The 17920-nt window shown below is 40.9% G+C and overlaps 1 protein-coding gene across 1 annotated transcript in view; it reads right to left on the bottom strand.

Moving 5' to 3' along the window:
* Positions 1-4053: 4053 nt before the first annotated feature.
* ARFGEF3 (ARFGEF family member 3) overlaps positions 4054-17920 on the bottom strand; it is a 168969-nt gene continuing 155102 nt past the window's right edge. Inside the window, exons 33-34 of the mRNA XM_081829374.1 lie at positions 16766-17918; positions 4054-11900 (exon numbers count right to left, since the gene is read on the bottom strand). Coding sequence (XP_081685500.1) covers positions 11709-11900; positions 16766-17918 — 1345 coding nt within the window. The 3' untranslated portion in view covers positions 4054-11708. The remainder of the gene's footprint in view (positions 11901-16765; positions 17919-17920) is intronic.

The raw sequence follows: 17920 nt of genomic DNA, 5'->3' as shown, positions 1-17920 counted from the left end.
CCGTGAGCTGCTTAAGTTCACCCAGAAGCGAGTAGGAGGAAGGCTATGGAATCAGGTGGCAGACATTGATTGGGTTTATCTGCAGCAGTGGAACCCTGCCCATTGGGAGGAAAGAAACTGCACTCTGTCAAAACAGCTCATACCCAAGGAGACAGTTTGGGAGCCTGATGGAAGATGATCTGATGAGACAGACTTACTCCCAAAGGGGGCAGACAACTTTTTGACATTGAGGGCCACTGACATTGAACTTGGGGGATCTTGTCAGTTGCCAACTCAGTTGGCCCTTCCTTGGAAATAACTTTGCATTTGTAGGGGCAATTGCCTCCCCCACCTAACCCCCATTCCAATCGCCTTACAAAACCAGACATACTGTGATTTTTAGATTATTCATTACAAAATCAGGTATAAATCTCAGCCCACAACTTCATGTATCACATTTTGATCTTCTTTTATTTTTCTCAACTCAATGAAAAGAAGGATTATGAGCTTCCATTCTGTCAAGGTGGCTGCTCGCTCTGCTGCTTCTACACCATGAGGTGTGGAGATCTTTCTGCTACCCCGTGCCACCGTCAGGGATTGGGACTTTTTCCCAGGCTTGCTGGCCAAACTGCAGCAGGAGCTCCATGCAGGCCAGCCTTCTCTGGGCTCTTACAGTCCTGTCATTGTAAGGGTCCTCCCTGACCTGCAGCCTTTCTGCTACTGAACCTCTTCTCCCTCTTCCTTACGGCCCTAGGAATTCACTTCTAGTCAAGGACAAAGAAATTCTCCTTATGTTTCTACCCTAGAGAGTTTGTCTACAATCTCCCTTTCTGTGGCACTCTTCCCTCAAAACCCATATTAAAAAAAACCCAAACCGGGCGCCTGGGTGGCTCAGTTGGTTAAGCGACTGCCTTCGGCTCAGGTCATGATCCTGGAGTCCCAGGATAGAGTCCCGCATCGGGCTCCCTGCTCGGCAGGGAGTCTGCTTCTCCCTCTGACCCTCCCCCCGCCATGTGCTCTCTCTCTCTCATTCTCTCTGTCTCAAATAAATAAATAAAATCTTAAAAAAAAAAAAAAAACCCAAACCATGTGTGTATACACACATGTATATGTATATGTATGTGTATGGCTTAGGCTTTTGGAACATAAGAGCCAGAGAATGTCCAGGCAATTTGTTTTCATTCTGCCCCATTATATCCCTCCCCTAAACAATGAACCCCTGAGCCAATTACCTATTTGAATACTGGGAGAAAAAAGAACATAGATTAATATCTCAAATACTTTTTAGTCACAGGATTCTACTTAATGCTTTTGAGGAAAAACTTATATTGAAGAAAGGTGGCCTGGTAGATTCATCTATGATCTTTGGAGCAAAGATCTGGTCCTGTAAATCCATATCTACGCCCATTCCTGAGTATTGGCCAGTCAACAGTTTTACCAAAGACACAATCCTAGGTATTCGGATAAGTAATGAATTCTGTGCATCCTATCGTTATGTTAACTTCTTGCCATTTGATTCTTTGGAGTGGCATGAGAGGGAAGGAGGCAGTGCACAGGCATGCTCAGCTGTGTGTGGGGGGTGGGGCAGAGCATCTCCCCACCCCTCACCCCCTCCAACACCACCAGCCAAACCTAGCAGGGGGCTCAGAGAGACCTGCTGAGAGGCGATAAAATATTTATCCCTAGGCCATGCTCTAATCCCCAAGGGTTTTACAGGCTTTCTCCCTCCCATTGGAATAGAGCAAGTTAAATTAAATTTACCAATTTAATAATGTAAAATTTAACTCCCTAAATTTGTGCTAATGTAAACACTGCCAGTGTCTTCAGTCGATAAGGCTTAGAACTATGCTCAGTTTCCCAAGAAGCCTATTTCCAAACAGTTTGACCTGACAGGTCTGTAATAATACATTCCTCCCACTTGAGAGAACAATCTATTCTAGGCTTTTAGAATAATGTTACTTTTATAACCTATTGTCATCTTAGGAAACCCATTGAATATTTACTGATTCGATGGAATATTAAATTTTAAACTATAATATAGCCATCAGTATCTTCTCCTTTATAATTGGTAAATTAACTTCGATACTTATTTTTTCAAGTTGAGTTATAATGGAGCCTTCTGCATCACAACATTTATCATCTAATTTATCTTCTTGAAGGTTATTCTCTGCAAGAGACTGGGAAACCATGTCAAAGTCAACTGAAGTTCAATGTTTGAGTTCTCAGCTCTAAACTGTTGTGAATTTGATCCCTTCAGGTTGAGATAGTCCTTTTTTTTTTTTTTTTTTGGATTTAGAAACTGCTTATAAACTTCTCTGGGATTTAATTACGCTGTTGCCCTCTCAGTTTGCATGAGATCATTAAGCTGGATAGTTTGTTTCTCTGACAACAAAACATTTTGAGCAAGCAGATCAAGTTAGTGGGGCAGATTCAGGGCACCCATGACTTGTTGTAACTAGGAATCTATAAATAAAAAGGAAGAGATAAAAAGCATGCTTAGAGTATTCTTTCAAAGGCTTGAGATAACAGAAATGTTGGTTAATATGTGAAAGCCACAATATTTCATTATTCTTCAATTTTATTTTCACTTGCTTTATTGAACCTACCTTTAAGCCAGATGGGAAAGTGAATTTTCTAATGAGTGAGATGAAATATTTATCAAAGCTAAATTATACAAGTTTTGATCAGAAGTCAAATAGTCGAAGCATGTCAAGTCTTACTTTAAAGAAATACATATAGATTTATGTATGTATTATATTCATTGCTGGATATTAATAATAGAAGAACTGGCTATTGACCTGGAATTTCTTTCCAAAATGTTTGATTAAAGAGATCTGCATCTGAGCTGCCAACCTCCTCGTATGAGATTGGCACAAAATGTTAAGCTTTCTGCATTGGGAGTGCATTCATGGGTATGAATGTCAAGGATATGTACACATGAGGTCTCAAGTATAAATCATCTTGCAAAATAGTGGTGCTATTTACGAGAGGGGTTATCCTCCTGCACATAGCAGTACTACATTTAGTAGTCATTAGCTTTTACAAAGCACTGCAACGTTGGGGCTTTCATGGTATCTTGAAGCAGCCCTGAGGTTAGAGTTTATATTCACTTTATGGCATGGGAACCTTGAGCTCTGTACTCAAATGTATGGTTTTCCCACTCCCAGGAAGGGGCAAAGCTTGGGGATGCGAACTCTGCTTTTCTGGCTAAAGTCCAGGGCCATCTTGGCTCTGCTCTTCTCCATCCATGAACATGGTTGGTCACTTATGTTTGTGATGTCTGTATGAAAAGTGTGTTAGTATCTATTTTAATTTCATCCATAAGAGGGAAGTGACTGTGTCTTTGTAGTACAACTGTGAGATTACCAGTGTATGATAGAATGAGAATCATGGTTTAAGGTCATGTACACAGATTTCATCTCTATGGCATCTTGTACTTCTTTTATCCTTCTAATGGCCAGTTTTCCATGATTTGGGCATGATGATTCCGAGGTTTATACTATTGTAGGCTTTTGAAACAGTTTTAAAGCTGCAATCTAATAAGACCATGATGTTAAAAGTGGCTATATTTTCTTTTCAATATTACCTTCTAATATTATTTTTATTGAGGGATTTGTTTATGAAGAAAAGGTAACAATTTTTGTAATGAATAAATTCTATCACTATCTACTGAAAATATGAATTTATTTTAAAAAAGAAAAAATTATAGGGGTGACTGGCTGGCTCAGTCAGTGGAGCATGGGACTCTTGATCTCGGGGATTTAATTATGCTGTTGCCCTGAGTTCAAACCTCATATTGGGTGTGGGGCCTGCTTTAAATAAATAAATAAAATATTGAAGAAATATATATATATATAATATATATATATTTCTTCAAATGTACTTTCTAGGCATGTACCAAATTGTTAACAGTGACCATCTCTGTGTTATGGAACTGGAAGGGGCCTCTTCATTCAGTTGTGAAATGCCATGGAAAAAGGAACCTGATTCTTTTGGCTGAATTCTATAAACATAAGATATTTACATAAATTATTTTGATATATTTATTAGGTAAAGAAAATTGTTTCACATAGCTTTTTAAATGCATTTGAATTTTTATTCTACAACACAGGCAACATAAATACAGTATCTTTTAAAATATCTTCTCTTTAGAATTTTCATTTTCACCTCAGATAAAATGTACACAAAATACACTTGCAAGCTTGCTTACAGGGACCTGTTAAACAATGAACAGATTCTATCAAATCAGTTTATCTACATTTAGGGTTGTTTCCTTTTTTTTTAATTAATAAATGTGAGCAAACTGACTAAATAAGAAGGCAAAATAAAAACTGTACTTCCTTGACAAATCCTTTGGAGTAAACAAAATGCTCCAAGGCTCCTGGTGAATGGGATTGCAAGGATGAATTCTGCATTTTACAGATAAAATGGTATACTGACTCAAATCATTATGGCTATATCACGCTTCATTTATTTATAATTTTTAATGGAAACAAATCAATTCTTTGGCATAATACAAGAAGGGATAAAAGAACCCTTACCACCCACTGACTTTAGAGTGGGAAATGGTAGTTGGGGAACTGTTTATAATGTAATTTATTTCTCTTAGAAAAGCAGGAAAATAATCTTGAATAATAGTCTTTTGGCATGATTAGGGCAATAAATGTCTTATTCTTAGCTCCCTTCCTCCCACCCCCACCCATCCACTGAAATAAAATCAACAAACAAAAATAAGTGAAATTACTCTTTCCCTCTAGGCACCTGCTCCTGCCCCTGTCATGCCATACCTGGATATCCTACCACATGGTTTCCATTGAAGTGAAACCCAAAATATCAACAGCATTAATCTTTGTCCAGTTTTGCCTATTTAGCAGGACACTGGTTTTTATTACAGAGAACCACTTCCAACAAAATACAGACAGAAGAACTGCCAAGGGAGGAATACAGAGTAGCCCGCACGTGATCATGAGGTAGCCATGGGTGACCACTGGTGGCAGGGCCCGAGATTCCCTAACTTGAGAACATATTTTATGTGGTAGCTGTAAAGATTGGCTTTTAGATAACCCCTCCCTTTTTTGGCACCAGTTGGTAACATAAGTTGGAAATAAATTATTCCTAGAGATTAATATTTTAATTTCAAAATCAATTACTATTAGAAGAACTAAAAGCACACCTAATTTCCAAAACAGATTATGGAAAATAAAAGTGAAATAAAACAATTATTTCCATCCACAGAGGCAAGAACTTGACTCTTTAGTACCATTAACACTTTGATATGCTTTCTGATCTCACTAATTCTAGTAAATATTGTCCATTATTTTCTATTCATACAACAATCCAAAGTAATTTAAATGATGTCAGGGTATTCAAGCAGAAGGCTTTAGAGAAAATTAAATCAATAAGAATGATATGTAACTAATATAGTTTACATGTAGATGATAATTTTAAGGTACTTGATTTTTTTCTCTTGAATTATTCGATGATCCTTATTTTTTTAATGCAAAAAGAATTTCCAAAGCTAATTAATCAAAGTGTTAGGAGATAAACTAAGGCCCCCCCCTGATATTTAACATCATTTCACTGTATTCCCAAAGCATATGGATGCACGTGTACATTTCTCCCATCACTGGAAGATGAGAGAATACGGTCTCCACTGTGCAGATACGAAAACAAACACATTTACTGAAAAGTCCTTAAAACAGGCACATATACTGCTCAAAAGGGAGTTATTCAGTTTGCAAATTTCCATGAAACCACTTGGTAGACTCTTTACAGGTACACAGGAAATTAAAATATTTACACCAGACAGTTAAGTGAAAGATGAAGGTACATCAAGTAGTGTAATATCATTTTGAAGTGTCGCTGTTTGGGTGGCTAATGAGAGAGAGAAACCTACTGGCAAGCAAGCAACTACTCAAAAACCTCTGGAAGCCAGGAGCCAAGGTTGTAACAGAGTTGACATGGGAAGAGTAAAACCATAATGACAGAAGGAACTCAAACACTACATATTTAAATTTAAAATCACATTAGTACAAGTCGAAGGGTCAACATGATGCAACTGATCATCCACAGAACCAGTGTTTCTAAATACAAAGACGAGAAGCTTACACAAATCTCACTGTTCCATTGAACGGATACATTCATTGTCTTTTAGCTTGTAAAAAACCGAATTGTTGGTATAATAAACCTAGAAACTGGGAAGATGGAGCAGGAATGCTGTAGAGAATTCAATCCCAAGTTATCTGCCCAAGGTTCAGTTTGGTGTTTCTCTAGAGCTTGATAAGTCAGGCTGATCTTAAAGTTAGTAGTTGGAAATTTTTTCAAGGCAGTTCTCAGAGTGTGATCCCCAGACCAGCAGCATTGGCCTCACCTGGGTCCTTGTTAGAAATGCAAGTTTCCAGACCTACTGAATCCAAAACCCTGGGTGTGGGCCCAACCACCTGTGTTTGAACAAGCCCTCCAGGTGATCCTGATGTGTGCTAACGTTTGAGAACCACTTGAGAACAAGTCAGAAGATACTACACAACCACTACTGAACCTTCAGGAGAGGAACCAAGAGTAGCAACAATTCTTGATGGTTGAAAGGCTGGGAGGACCAGAACCGGATGGGATTAACCAGCAGCTGACTACAGTTTTGTCACTAAGATGGTCAGCCGGTCTCTCCTCCAGGGAGCACTCATGCATTATCTCACAAAGATAGAGGGGAAAGGTTTTGTACAGTGCGGGTGGTGGTGTACCGAGTTTTCTTCAATCAGTAAGTGGTGCCATTGTTTGTAAGGAAATTGAGCATTGTTCTCAACTGAATTTCTCATAAATTATCCCCAGGGATAATTTTTTTTTTCTTTTGTCTGTTTTCCCTGAAGCAATAACTGTGTTTTGGAAATCTAAGGGGTGTTCTAGTCCAAAACTTTGTATTAAACTATTTCTTACTTCCACATCAAATACAAACATTACAAGCAGAGGAAGAGGATCTCACGAAAGGAGAGACAGTTTTCTAGATTGTTCCACTACGAGGGAAGAGAACACAATTTTTTTGATGGAAGCATAATTAGGAGTTCTTTACTAGTTTCCTAAATTTTGCTCAACAGCAAGTTCACATTTCCAATAAAAAGTGCTTAAAAAGAGTCTCTTGCTTAAGGCCACACTAAATGTCACTAGGATCACCTAAGTGGTACCCATGTGTATCCAAGTTCTGTCATCCGCTTAATGCAGTCTGTTGGATTTTCCTTCTGTTTCCTTGTCTGAAGAGTATGTAGAAATATTTAGGCATATGGCACATGGTTACTATGGATATTGACCTGATGCCCCCAGTACCTGGATCTTTAAATTATCTTGTCTTACCTGTCGCTTCCTCTTTGGAGAGACTGGATTTGAAAACTGGTTATAATTTATTTTGCATATTCCCAAACTTTGATGATGACTTACATATCTACTACTGGATACTTCCCAGGGAAGCAAGTAGAGAGGCACTGTTGGCTACAGGGCACTTTATTCTGAGTGGTTAAATGGCAATTGAAAAAAGTTTACCAATCGTGCATGTCATACTGGACACAGACTGCCACTCTTTTCCGCCTGGCAACTGGCCAAGAATAATATTATTCCATCATTTCCAACTAATTTGGCAAGTTTTCTAAATTAGCACTGAAGGCCTGCTTTAAGATTGAAGTTCGGACCTTATTTTATTTTCACTCAAAATATTATGTTATATATGATCTTTCTATGTGTAAACACTATCTTTTTTTTTTTAACCCTATTTGAAAAATCCCTATAACATAGCAGATCTGGGACATTAATCAGATATTTTCATCTCATTTTAACTGTTTAATTCCTGGAAACACTAAAGTGTTTACTCTGTGTACTTAGAGCAAGGTGTTGTAGAGAGAGCATGGCCTTTGAATTCAGGAACTCCTCTTTTGCAACCAGCTTTGTCATTTACTGGCTATCTCAGGCCAGGTTCTTAACCTCTCTGGGTCTGTATCCTCATTTGAAAAAAAAAAATGAGGAAATCTATGCCCGTTTGACAAGGTTATTGTGAGAATAAAATGCTAAGGTAGGTAAGGTCTACATTCACAGTGGCCCTTGACAAATGTCACCTCCTCCCTGCTTGTTTGCAAACTCTTGCTGTGGAAATCAGCTCCAAACAAAGGTCTTTATTCTGCTTAGTTTGATGCGTGGAATACAAATGGATTTTCTTTTCTGAGAAAAGAACTTTCCTACTTAAGCAGTCTTGTGATGTATCTGGAGAAAGTCTGGGATATTTATTATACAATCGCATTACCTTCTTATGGTTAAGACCACTTGGCTTTCTCCATTGACTCTGTTATAAGCCTTCTTCTTAAAAGAGCAAGATTTACTAAAAGCTGGTGATATTGTACCAGGAAGTTTCCATTTAAAGGTACTTTTGAATTATGTTAATATTTTGTCACATTTGATTGCAAATATTTTAATCTGAGCTGTTATGTATGTTATCATCTGCCTTGGTCAGTCACCAAATAGCATAAAGATGGTAGAAAATGTCCTCGTTTTGTATTGATGGAGAAGGCTAGAAAATAATCAAATCGGAGAGATAATAAGATCGTGTAAAGAGGCAGCCCAAGCATTTTTAAAAGCTAATCAGGAGGGGCGCCTGGGTGGCTCAGTCGTTAAGCGTCTGCCTTCGGCTCAGACAATGATCCCAGGGTCCTGGGATCGAGCCCCACATCGGGCTTCCTGCTCCGCGGGAAGCCTGCTTCTTCCTCTCCCGCTCCCCCTGCTTGTGTTCCCTCTCTCGCTGTGTCTCTCTCTGCCAAATAAATTTAAAAAAAAAAATCTTTAAAAGCTAATCAGGAGAGGCAATAGCTGGGAGAGATCCTAGCCCTCCATCAAACCTCTGCCCTTATGGCAAGGAGAAATCTGATGATAAGTGTGGTCTACTTGGCTGTCAGGAATTCCTAAACACTCTTCAATTTTCTAGGTGCTTTCATAATGCATACTTTACCAAAATATTAAAAAGAGTAAATCTCAACGTTAGGGTAACACACTTTTGGCAGTAAATACAGGCAACTGAAAGCAACGTGCAAAATCTTATTCTGCTTAGATCAGTAAATATATGGTAATAACTGTTTTAACCACCAAGGCTGTCTTGACCTTGGTCTTTTAGAGACCTTGTGAGAGAGGGAGTGAAGGAAGAGATGGAGGAAAGGCAGAAACCAAGACACCAGGAGAGTGTGAGGGGCTGACCAGGGCACGGTCACTTCACTGTGACCTGACGTCCTATTCATTGGAGATTATTTGCCTCAGGCAATATCCTTTTTGACAACCACAGATACCTCTGGGAAGCAGTATGGTCCTTTAGCTAACTTTCTGGTTGAAATCTGATGTGGATGTGGAGCACAGGGTATGCTGGGAATGGAGGTGGCTGGAGACCAATGTGGGCTTTGGGATAGGCTGTAGAATAGATGATAGGAAGGGGCCAAAACCCTCTTAAAAACTGTAGGTAAAGAATGATGTACATTTTCTCACTTTTTAATTCTTGGAACCTACAATCAGTTTATTTTCATAAACTAGCCTTGGATCTCATAAGAGAGCATCTATGGGAGAATGGATTCTGATTTCTAAACAGTTAACTAACATACTCTGGGACATGACATTCTACATTGAGACTGGCTTCCCTCGAATTTTTACACTTTATAAGAAGTTGCTACATATAAACATTTTATAATCACTCTGATTTGATACTCTGCTCTACTGAAGCTCCTTCCCCACCCCCAAAGTGAATTTTGGGGTCCTCATGGGCTCAGAAAGGGGAACTAAACCTCATATTAGCAGTACATCATGGTGGTTCTGTTTCCTTTTGTAGCTTTTGTTAAAACAGTACCTGACTCTCAAGTCTACTTTCAAAATATAAAAATTTAAAAGTATAGACTACAGCTAGTTGCTATCCCCAAAATTCATTGCTTGTCAAGATCAAATAGTTGATCTGTTTCTATACTTTTTTGTCTAATGAGTAAAAGCTAAAGAAGGCAAAGAGAGGGTGTTGTGGAACTGGAAATGCGTCTTCTGGACTCTGTGCTGATCTCTAGATGGTATACGGAATGATGGGGTTCTTTTAGATTGCCTAAATAAATCAGGGAACCCTGTCTTCATCTTAACCTTGTAGATAGTTACCTATTTCTCAAGACAAAGTTTACCAATACCAGCACTGAGTAAAGTTGTTAGTTTTAAATCCTTACTTCTATACTGAAGAGTTGATATTTTATTTTTAAAGAATGACACTCAATTATGAACATATTTTTAGGGGCTGGGAAAATGATAATGTAGGTCTTAGCAACTAACTCTATTTTCTAGAATGTATACGAGTGGGCCTGATTGAGGAGTTTCAGTCATTATAATTTAAGAACTACTAAGTATATTGTAAAGAAGATAAAGGTTCCAAATTAATTTTCTAGTTCTATCTAAAAGAAATATCCATGTAAAATAGCCGTTTAGAAGGACCTCAGACATAGGGTAAATTTACTTGCCAGAGAGGACAAATATTTTAAATTGAAAAACTTAATTTCCTAAATTTCACTGTGCCCCCTTCTTTAGTTTTATTTTCTTCTGAGACGAGAGCTTGTATGGCTGACACTATAATTTCATGTGACGGTTGCATAATATTTTAAGGTTGAAAATGACTTCATCCCAATCTCCTTTCTTACCCCTTGCAGTTGTCTTCCTACCACCCCACACTTCCTGCCCCGTTCCCTGAGAAGTCTGCTCACTGGATGGAGAACTGAGTCCTTTCCTCCAAGGATGCTGATACAAAATGAGTTGCATTTTAACATTTTGTTTTCTTAAAAATCCGATGTTCTGCCTTATGTTCAGGTAGCTGGAGCATAGAAATGTCTGTGCAACAAGAAACTAAGGCACCATTTTTTCTTTCCCTTTCCTGTTTTGCCTTGGGAGCAAAAGCAAAGGCTAATGGGAAGCCAGGGTGGTGGGTCAGTCTTATGTCTTTTGGCAAGATCTCTATCAGCCACTATCACTGGGAGCTGTGTGCCAAAAGCTGCCAGGACATAGACTTAAAACCCTGCCAGGAAAGCATTTTCTTCCTTTAGAAATAGGGAAATAAAGGCACAACAGTACCTTAAAAGAAGTTGGTGAATACCAACCAGAAAATCTTGACAATTTAGGACAACTTTGAAACGTTCTGGAACATTTTACAGAGGAAGTCATCCCTTTCTTGACTATGACACCCAAGAATATGTTTTTCCAACTGTTTTCTTCCCTGCTAAAGCAGCCCATAATCATAATGAAAATCTTCCTCTGATGAAGAATGTCTGCTACCAGATGCCGGAGTGCTTACACATCAGCTTGACTTACCAGCAGATATTTCCTTAACAATTGCATTTAAAAGAAAAAAAAAAAAAATCAGATGGATCAGTGTAGTGTTTTCAAAGGAGTAGTCCTTGAAAGGGACCCTTTTGGGAATAACATTGCAGGCAAAAGCACTGGGAAATAAACATCAAAATTTAGAAATGTGTCAAAGAATGGAGACTTTTCTGAAATAATGTGCAAAATCAAAGTATCGTTTGTGTCCTCTAGATACAAGGTTGAGTGTCCAGAATGGCCCCTGTGCTGATTAGCGAGGGAGGGGCAGACTGTTCTCTGAGACTCTGGTTTCAGTGGGGCTGGTGGTGGGGAAAATGCTATCTGTTGGACCAGCAGGCATTCTCTAACCTCCACTATTGTATTTCGTCAATGTGAGTCTTCTACACGATGATGTCATAGACCCGGCCCACTCTGCCCAGCCATTCCCTCACAGCCTGGCGCACTCTGATGTCCGTCACGTGGCAGGTCAGCTGGCTGATGCATGGGAACACCGCTGGCTGCAGGGCTGTGAAGGTCTGGTCTGGAAGGATCTGAATCTGATTGAGAACTGTTAGCACCATGTTGGTCCATGCCTAAGAGAAAGGATTGAGGAGAATGATTAGCAGCTTTCGACTCTGGGTTCATTTGAACTCTCAGGTGTGGCTAAGCCCTGCCAATTGGCAAGTGAGTTTTCTGGGCTTTAGGTCGCAAAAAATCAGTCTTTACTAATTTAATGGGGCTGGAAGTTGTCATTTTAAGTTCATACATACAAGGAGTAGCGGAGTCTCCTCTACCATTAGGAATACCTTCTTTTTAGGTTTCATGGACTACGGGAGTATCTTGTTTTATTGTGCTTTGCTTTACTCTGCTTCCCAAATACTGCTTTTTCTTTTCTTTTTTTTTCAAACTGAACATCTGCACAGCCCTGTGTGGAGCAAGTCCATTGCCGGCACCATTTTTCCAATAGCATTTGCTCACTTGGTATCTCTGTGTCACGTTTTGGTAATTCCCACAATATTTCACACTTTTGCATTATTATTATATTTGTTATGGTGATCTGTGATCAGTGATCTTTGATGTTACTACTGCTTGTTTTGGGATGCCATGAATCGTGCCCATATAAAATGGTAAACTTAATCGATAAATGTGTGTGTTCTGACTGCTTCACTCACCAGTTCCCCCATCTCTCTCCTGCTCCTCAGGTCTCCCTACTCCCTGAGACACACCAATACTGAAGCTAGGCCAATTAATAACCTTACAATGGCCTCTAAGTGTTCAAACGAAAGGACCAGTCCTAGGTCTCTCCCTTTAAATCAAAAGCTAGAAATGATTACGCTTAATGAGGAAGGCATGCTGAAAGCCGAGATTGGCACAAGAACCTAGTTTCTAACCTAGGTTAGTCAAGTTGTGAATGTGAAGGGAAAGTTCCTGAAGGAAATTAAAAGTGCTACTCCAGTGAGGACACAAATGATAAGAAAGAGAAACAACCTAAGTGCTAATATGGAGAAAGTCTGAGTGGTCTGGATAGAAGATCAAGGGCAGCCGTAACATTCCCTTCAGCCAAAGCCTAATCCCGAGCAAGGCCCTAACTCTCTTTAATTCTGCGAAGGCTGGAGAGGTAAGGAAGCTGTAGAAGAAAAGTCTGAAACTCGCAGAAGTGGGTTCATGAGGCTTAAGGGAAGAAGCCATTTCCATAACGGAAAGTTGCAAGGTAAAGCAGCAAGTGTTGATGTAGAAGCTGAAGCAAGTTCTGCAGAAGGTCTGGCTCAGATCATTCAGGAAACTGGCTACACTAGACAGCAGATTTTCAGTGTAGATGAATAGCCTTCTGTGGGAAGATGCCATCCAGGACTTCATAGCTAGAGAGAAGTCAATGCCCGCCTTCAAAGAATAGGCTGACTCTATAGTTAGGGGCTAATGCAGCTGGGGACTTTCAGTTGAAGCCAGTGCTCATTTACCATTCTGAAAATTCTAGAACCCTTAAGAATTACACTGTGTTCTATAAATGGAATAACAAAGCCTGGATGACAGCATATCTATTTACAACATGGTTAACTGAGTATTTTAAGCCCACTGTTGAGAACTACTAGTCAGAAAAGAAGAGTCCTTTTAAAATACTGCTTATTGAAAACAGTATAGAGGTTCCTCAAGAAGTTAAAAATAGAGCTACCCTACGACCCAGCAATCGCACTACTGGATATTTACACCAAAGATAGAGATGTAGTGAAAAAAAGGGGCACATGCACCCCAATGTTCATAGCAACAATGTCGGGGGTATAGCTCAGGGGTAGAGCACTGGACTGCATAGCAACAATGTCCACACAAGCCAAACTGTGGAAGGAGCCAAGATGTCCTTCAGCAGATGAATGGATAAAGAAGATATGGTACATATATACAATGGAATACTATTCAGCCAACAGAAAGAATGAATACTTACCATTTGCATTGACATGGATGGAACTGGAGGGTATTATCCTAAGTAAAATAAGTCAATCAGAGAAAGACAATTGTCATATGGTTTCACTTATAGGTGGAATATAAAGAAAAGCGCAGAGGACCATAGGGGAAGGGAGGGAAAATTGAATGGGAAGAAATCAGAGGGAGAAAAACCATGAGAGACTCTTGACTCAGGAAAACAAACTGAAGGCTGCAGAAGAGAGGGGGGTAGGGGGATGGGCTAACTGGGTGATGGGTATTGAGGAGGGCACATGATCTGATGAGCACTGGGTGTTATACGCAACTAATGGATCATTGAACACTGCATCAAAAACTAATGATGTACTATATGTTGGCTAATTGAAATTTTAAAAAATAAATAATAATATGCTTATTGACAATGTCCTGGTTACCCAAGAGCTCTGATGGCGATATACAATGAGATTACTGCTATCTTCATGCCTGCTAACACAACATCTATTCTGCAGCCTATGGATCAAGGAGTCATTTCTACTTTCAAGTCATTATATAAGAAATCCATTGTGTAAAGCTATAGCTGCCATAGTGATTCTTCTGATGGATCTGAGCAAAGCATATTGAAAACCTGGAAAAGTATTCACTATTCTAGATGCCATTAAGAACATTCGTTCATAGCAGCAATGTCCACAATAGCCACTGTGGAAAGAGCCGAGATGCTCTTCAATAGACAAATGGATAAAGAAGATGTGGTCCATATACACAATGGAATATTACTCAGCCATCAGTAAGGATGAATACCCAATTTTTACATCAACATGGATGGGACTGGAGGAGATCATACTAAGTGAAATAAGTCAAGCAGAGAAAGTCAATTATCATATGGTTTCACTTATTTGTGGAACATAAGGAATAGCACAGAAGACATTAGGAGAAGGAAGGGAAAAATGAAGGGGGGGAAATCGGAGAGGGAGACGAACCATGAGAGACTATGGACTCTGAGAAACAGACCGAGGGTTCTAGAGGGGAGGGGGGGTAGGGGGATGGGTTAGCCTGGTGATGGGTATTAAGGAGGGCACATACTGCTTTGAGCACTGGGTGTTATATGCAAACAATGAATCATGGAACACTACATCAAAAACTAATGAAGGACTGTATGGTGACTAACATAATAATAATAATAAAAAAGAACATTTGTGATTCATGGGAAGAGATCAAAACATCAACATGAACAGGAGTTTGGAAGAAGCTAGTTCTAGGAGAACTAGAATTAGCAGTGGAGCCTGAAGATGGGACTGAATTGCTGTGATCTCCTGATCAAACTTGAACACACGAGGAGCTGCTGCTTATGCATGAGCAAAGAAAGTGGTTTCTTGAGATGGAATCTACTCCTGGTGAAGATACCATGAAGATTGTTGAAGTGACAACTAAGGATTTAGAATATTATATAAACTTAGATGATAAAGCACCGGCAGGGTTGAGAGGACTGACTCCCATTTTGAAAGAAGTTCTGTGGGTAAATGTTACCAAACAGCATTGCGTGCTACAGAGAAATCGTTTGTGAGTCAACACAGCAAACTTTATTGTTGCCTTATTTTAAGAAATTGCCACAGCTGTCCCAACCTTCAGCAACCACCACCCCGATCAGTCAGCAGCCATCAACAGTGAGGCAAGACCCTCCACTGGCAGAAAGACTGACTCACTGAAAACTTCAGAGGATGGTTAGCATTTTTTAGCAATAAAGTATTTTTAAAATTAAGGTATGTAGATATATTTCTAGGTATGCTATTGCACACTTCATAGACTACAGTGTAAATATAACTTTCACATGCACTGGGAAACCAAAAAATTCATTTGACTCACTTTGATATTTGCTTTATTGCAGTGGTCTGGAGCCAAACCTGCAATATCTCCAAGGTATGCCTGTACAAAAATCTTACTTATTCCTCAGATTTTTAAAAACTCTCCTGCCTTCTCATAATGAAATTTCCATAGGACATAGGACATTTTAAATGATCAGTCTCTATAATGCCTAGCAAACTGGAATAGGACTACCTTCACTCAGGATAACTTTTAAAGTCATAAGCAAATCTCCAAGACATAAAAAAAATTAAGACATTTATCAAGAAGGTCATCTATTATAGAATAACCATACGTCTCCCTTTGACTGGACTTTTGCAAGTCTCACCTGACTTTTGTGGATTTTGAAATTTGGTTCTATGTTCCAGTATTTTAGAGGAAAATAAGGCATCTTGCAAGATTCATGTTAAGTCCAAATTTATGTTTATTCTGAGACTATGTTCTTGTGTAGGTTCACAGAATCCTAGGATCTAAGATCCTAGGCCCACCATTTTAAACCCCTGGATTATTTTTAAAGGGCTCCCTATCTACTCCCTATCTACCCTTCCCCAAAATGTCTAGATCCCTCTATTTCTCTTTTACCATCTCATCTATTTTTAAATTGAACTGTACCAACATTGTTTTCTTCTCAAGCTGAGTTTTTGATGTACCATGGAATTACTCATTTTAAATATATGAAGGAACAGGAGCACTCAAAGCCCTCTAAAGATGAAAATTGTTATGTGCTCCTAATGGATGAGAAAAACTCGAGATGAAAACATCGATATTCACTGGTATAACCATCTAATAATAGGCACTTGGCTTTTTTTTTCCCTTTACACATTTCTTCAGTGCATCTTCCAGTGATAAACTCAGGACTCAATGCCAGTGAAAGCACATCCACTTTGGAAGCTTCAGCTCCATCTTATTTATTCGGGTGAGTTCCGAGTTCTCAGTATCTCTTATAACCCATAAAAATAATTCCTGAAGTTATGTAAGAGTAAAATGTCAGTTTCACACAGATATATTGACCCAGGCAGATGCTATGTGTTAGGCTCAGGCCACCCTCTGACTTTGGAGGGGAACTGGTGTCTGTCAACTCGCAGAATGTGTGAGTGTTCCCTAAGGGGGACACGTCTGTCCCTGGAAGCCCCCCGCCCCACTGCCAGGTGCGCCTCCCAGCATCCCCGGGCTGGCGGGAACCCACCTGGATCTGTGCTTCAGCGTCCCTCACGGACACACTCAGGGAGCTCCCGGTGGAGCCGGAGCGGGGCCTCTTCTGTCGCAGCAGCTCGGGGCCCGCGCTGAACGAATGGCGCATCTGCCCCTGGTCTATCAAGTGCTGGGGACGCTGAAGCAGCGGGGAGTCCTGGCCCCTCGGACCCAGGGGCTCGCCCTTCTTCTCCACTTTGACCTCTTTGGGGAACGTGGGCAGGTTATGCTGCTGCTTCCTCTTCTTGTACTCCGTCATCAACTTGGAAATGGTTTTGTCGGCCGCCATGGTGTAGATTTTGTTGCCCGCGTTCTCCCACCACTCCTTCTTCCGGCCGGGGTCCTTCTTCTCCACCTTGGGGCTCGGGGGCAGCAGCAGCAGGTCCCCGCCGCCCGCCCTCAGGCTGCCGGGCTCGCTGGTGTGATCCCGGGTCTGGCTCCGGTCGTCCTCAGAAGGGGTGTCCTTCCCCGAGAACCCGCCAGTTGACGGGGTGGATGACTCCGACTGGAAGGAGGGAAGGATGAAGAACGGGTCACTCCTGAAGACGGGCGCTTCCTCCATGCCGCCCTCCAGGTCCAGGTGCATCTGGATGTAGTGGTTGCACAGCTCCATGCACAGCTTGTGCAGCCGCTTGACCAGCCACACCCAGTCGGCGTTGCTGATGGGCTGCACGCTCAGGGAGGGCAGCCGGGCCCTCCACTGCCGCTTCTCCTTGCCCCTCGGGGGGCTCACCTGGGCCGTCTCCTCAAAAATGTCTTCGTCTTCGGACGAGCACTGCTGGGACGAGTCTGTGCTTCTCTCCTCGTCCTCGAAAAGCACTTTCTTCACTTGCTCGGCGGTGATGGTTTCCTGGTTGGTGAGGACGGCGCAGACCAGCGCGTGGAAATAAATATTAAAGCTCATGGCCGACTGGCGGTAGAGGTTGGCCGCGCCTCCAATGCCAGACACCTTCTTCAGCAGGCACTTCAGCCCAGGGCTCGTGTCGAACTCCCTCGCCGTCCTGTACGAGTCCAGCAGCAGGTCGAATATGACCGCCAGGTTCTGCATGGAGATGTACCTGAGGAAGCCGGCCAGCTTGGCCTCCGGGGCTTGCACCGTCTTCTCCTCTCCCGGGGAGGGGCCCTTGACGAACTCTTCTAGCAAGATGTC

Source organism: Leptonychotes weddellii, chromosome 8 (genome assembly GCF_054177405.1).
Source record: "Leptonychotes weddellii isolate Sample4059 chromosome 8, ASM5417740v2, whole genome shotgun sequence".
NCBI lineage: Eukaryota > Metazoa > Chordata > Mammalia > Carnivora > Phocidae > Leptonychotes > Leptonychotes weddellii.
This window is presented reverse-complemented; position numbering and strand designations above follow the sequence as displayed.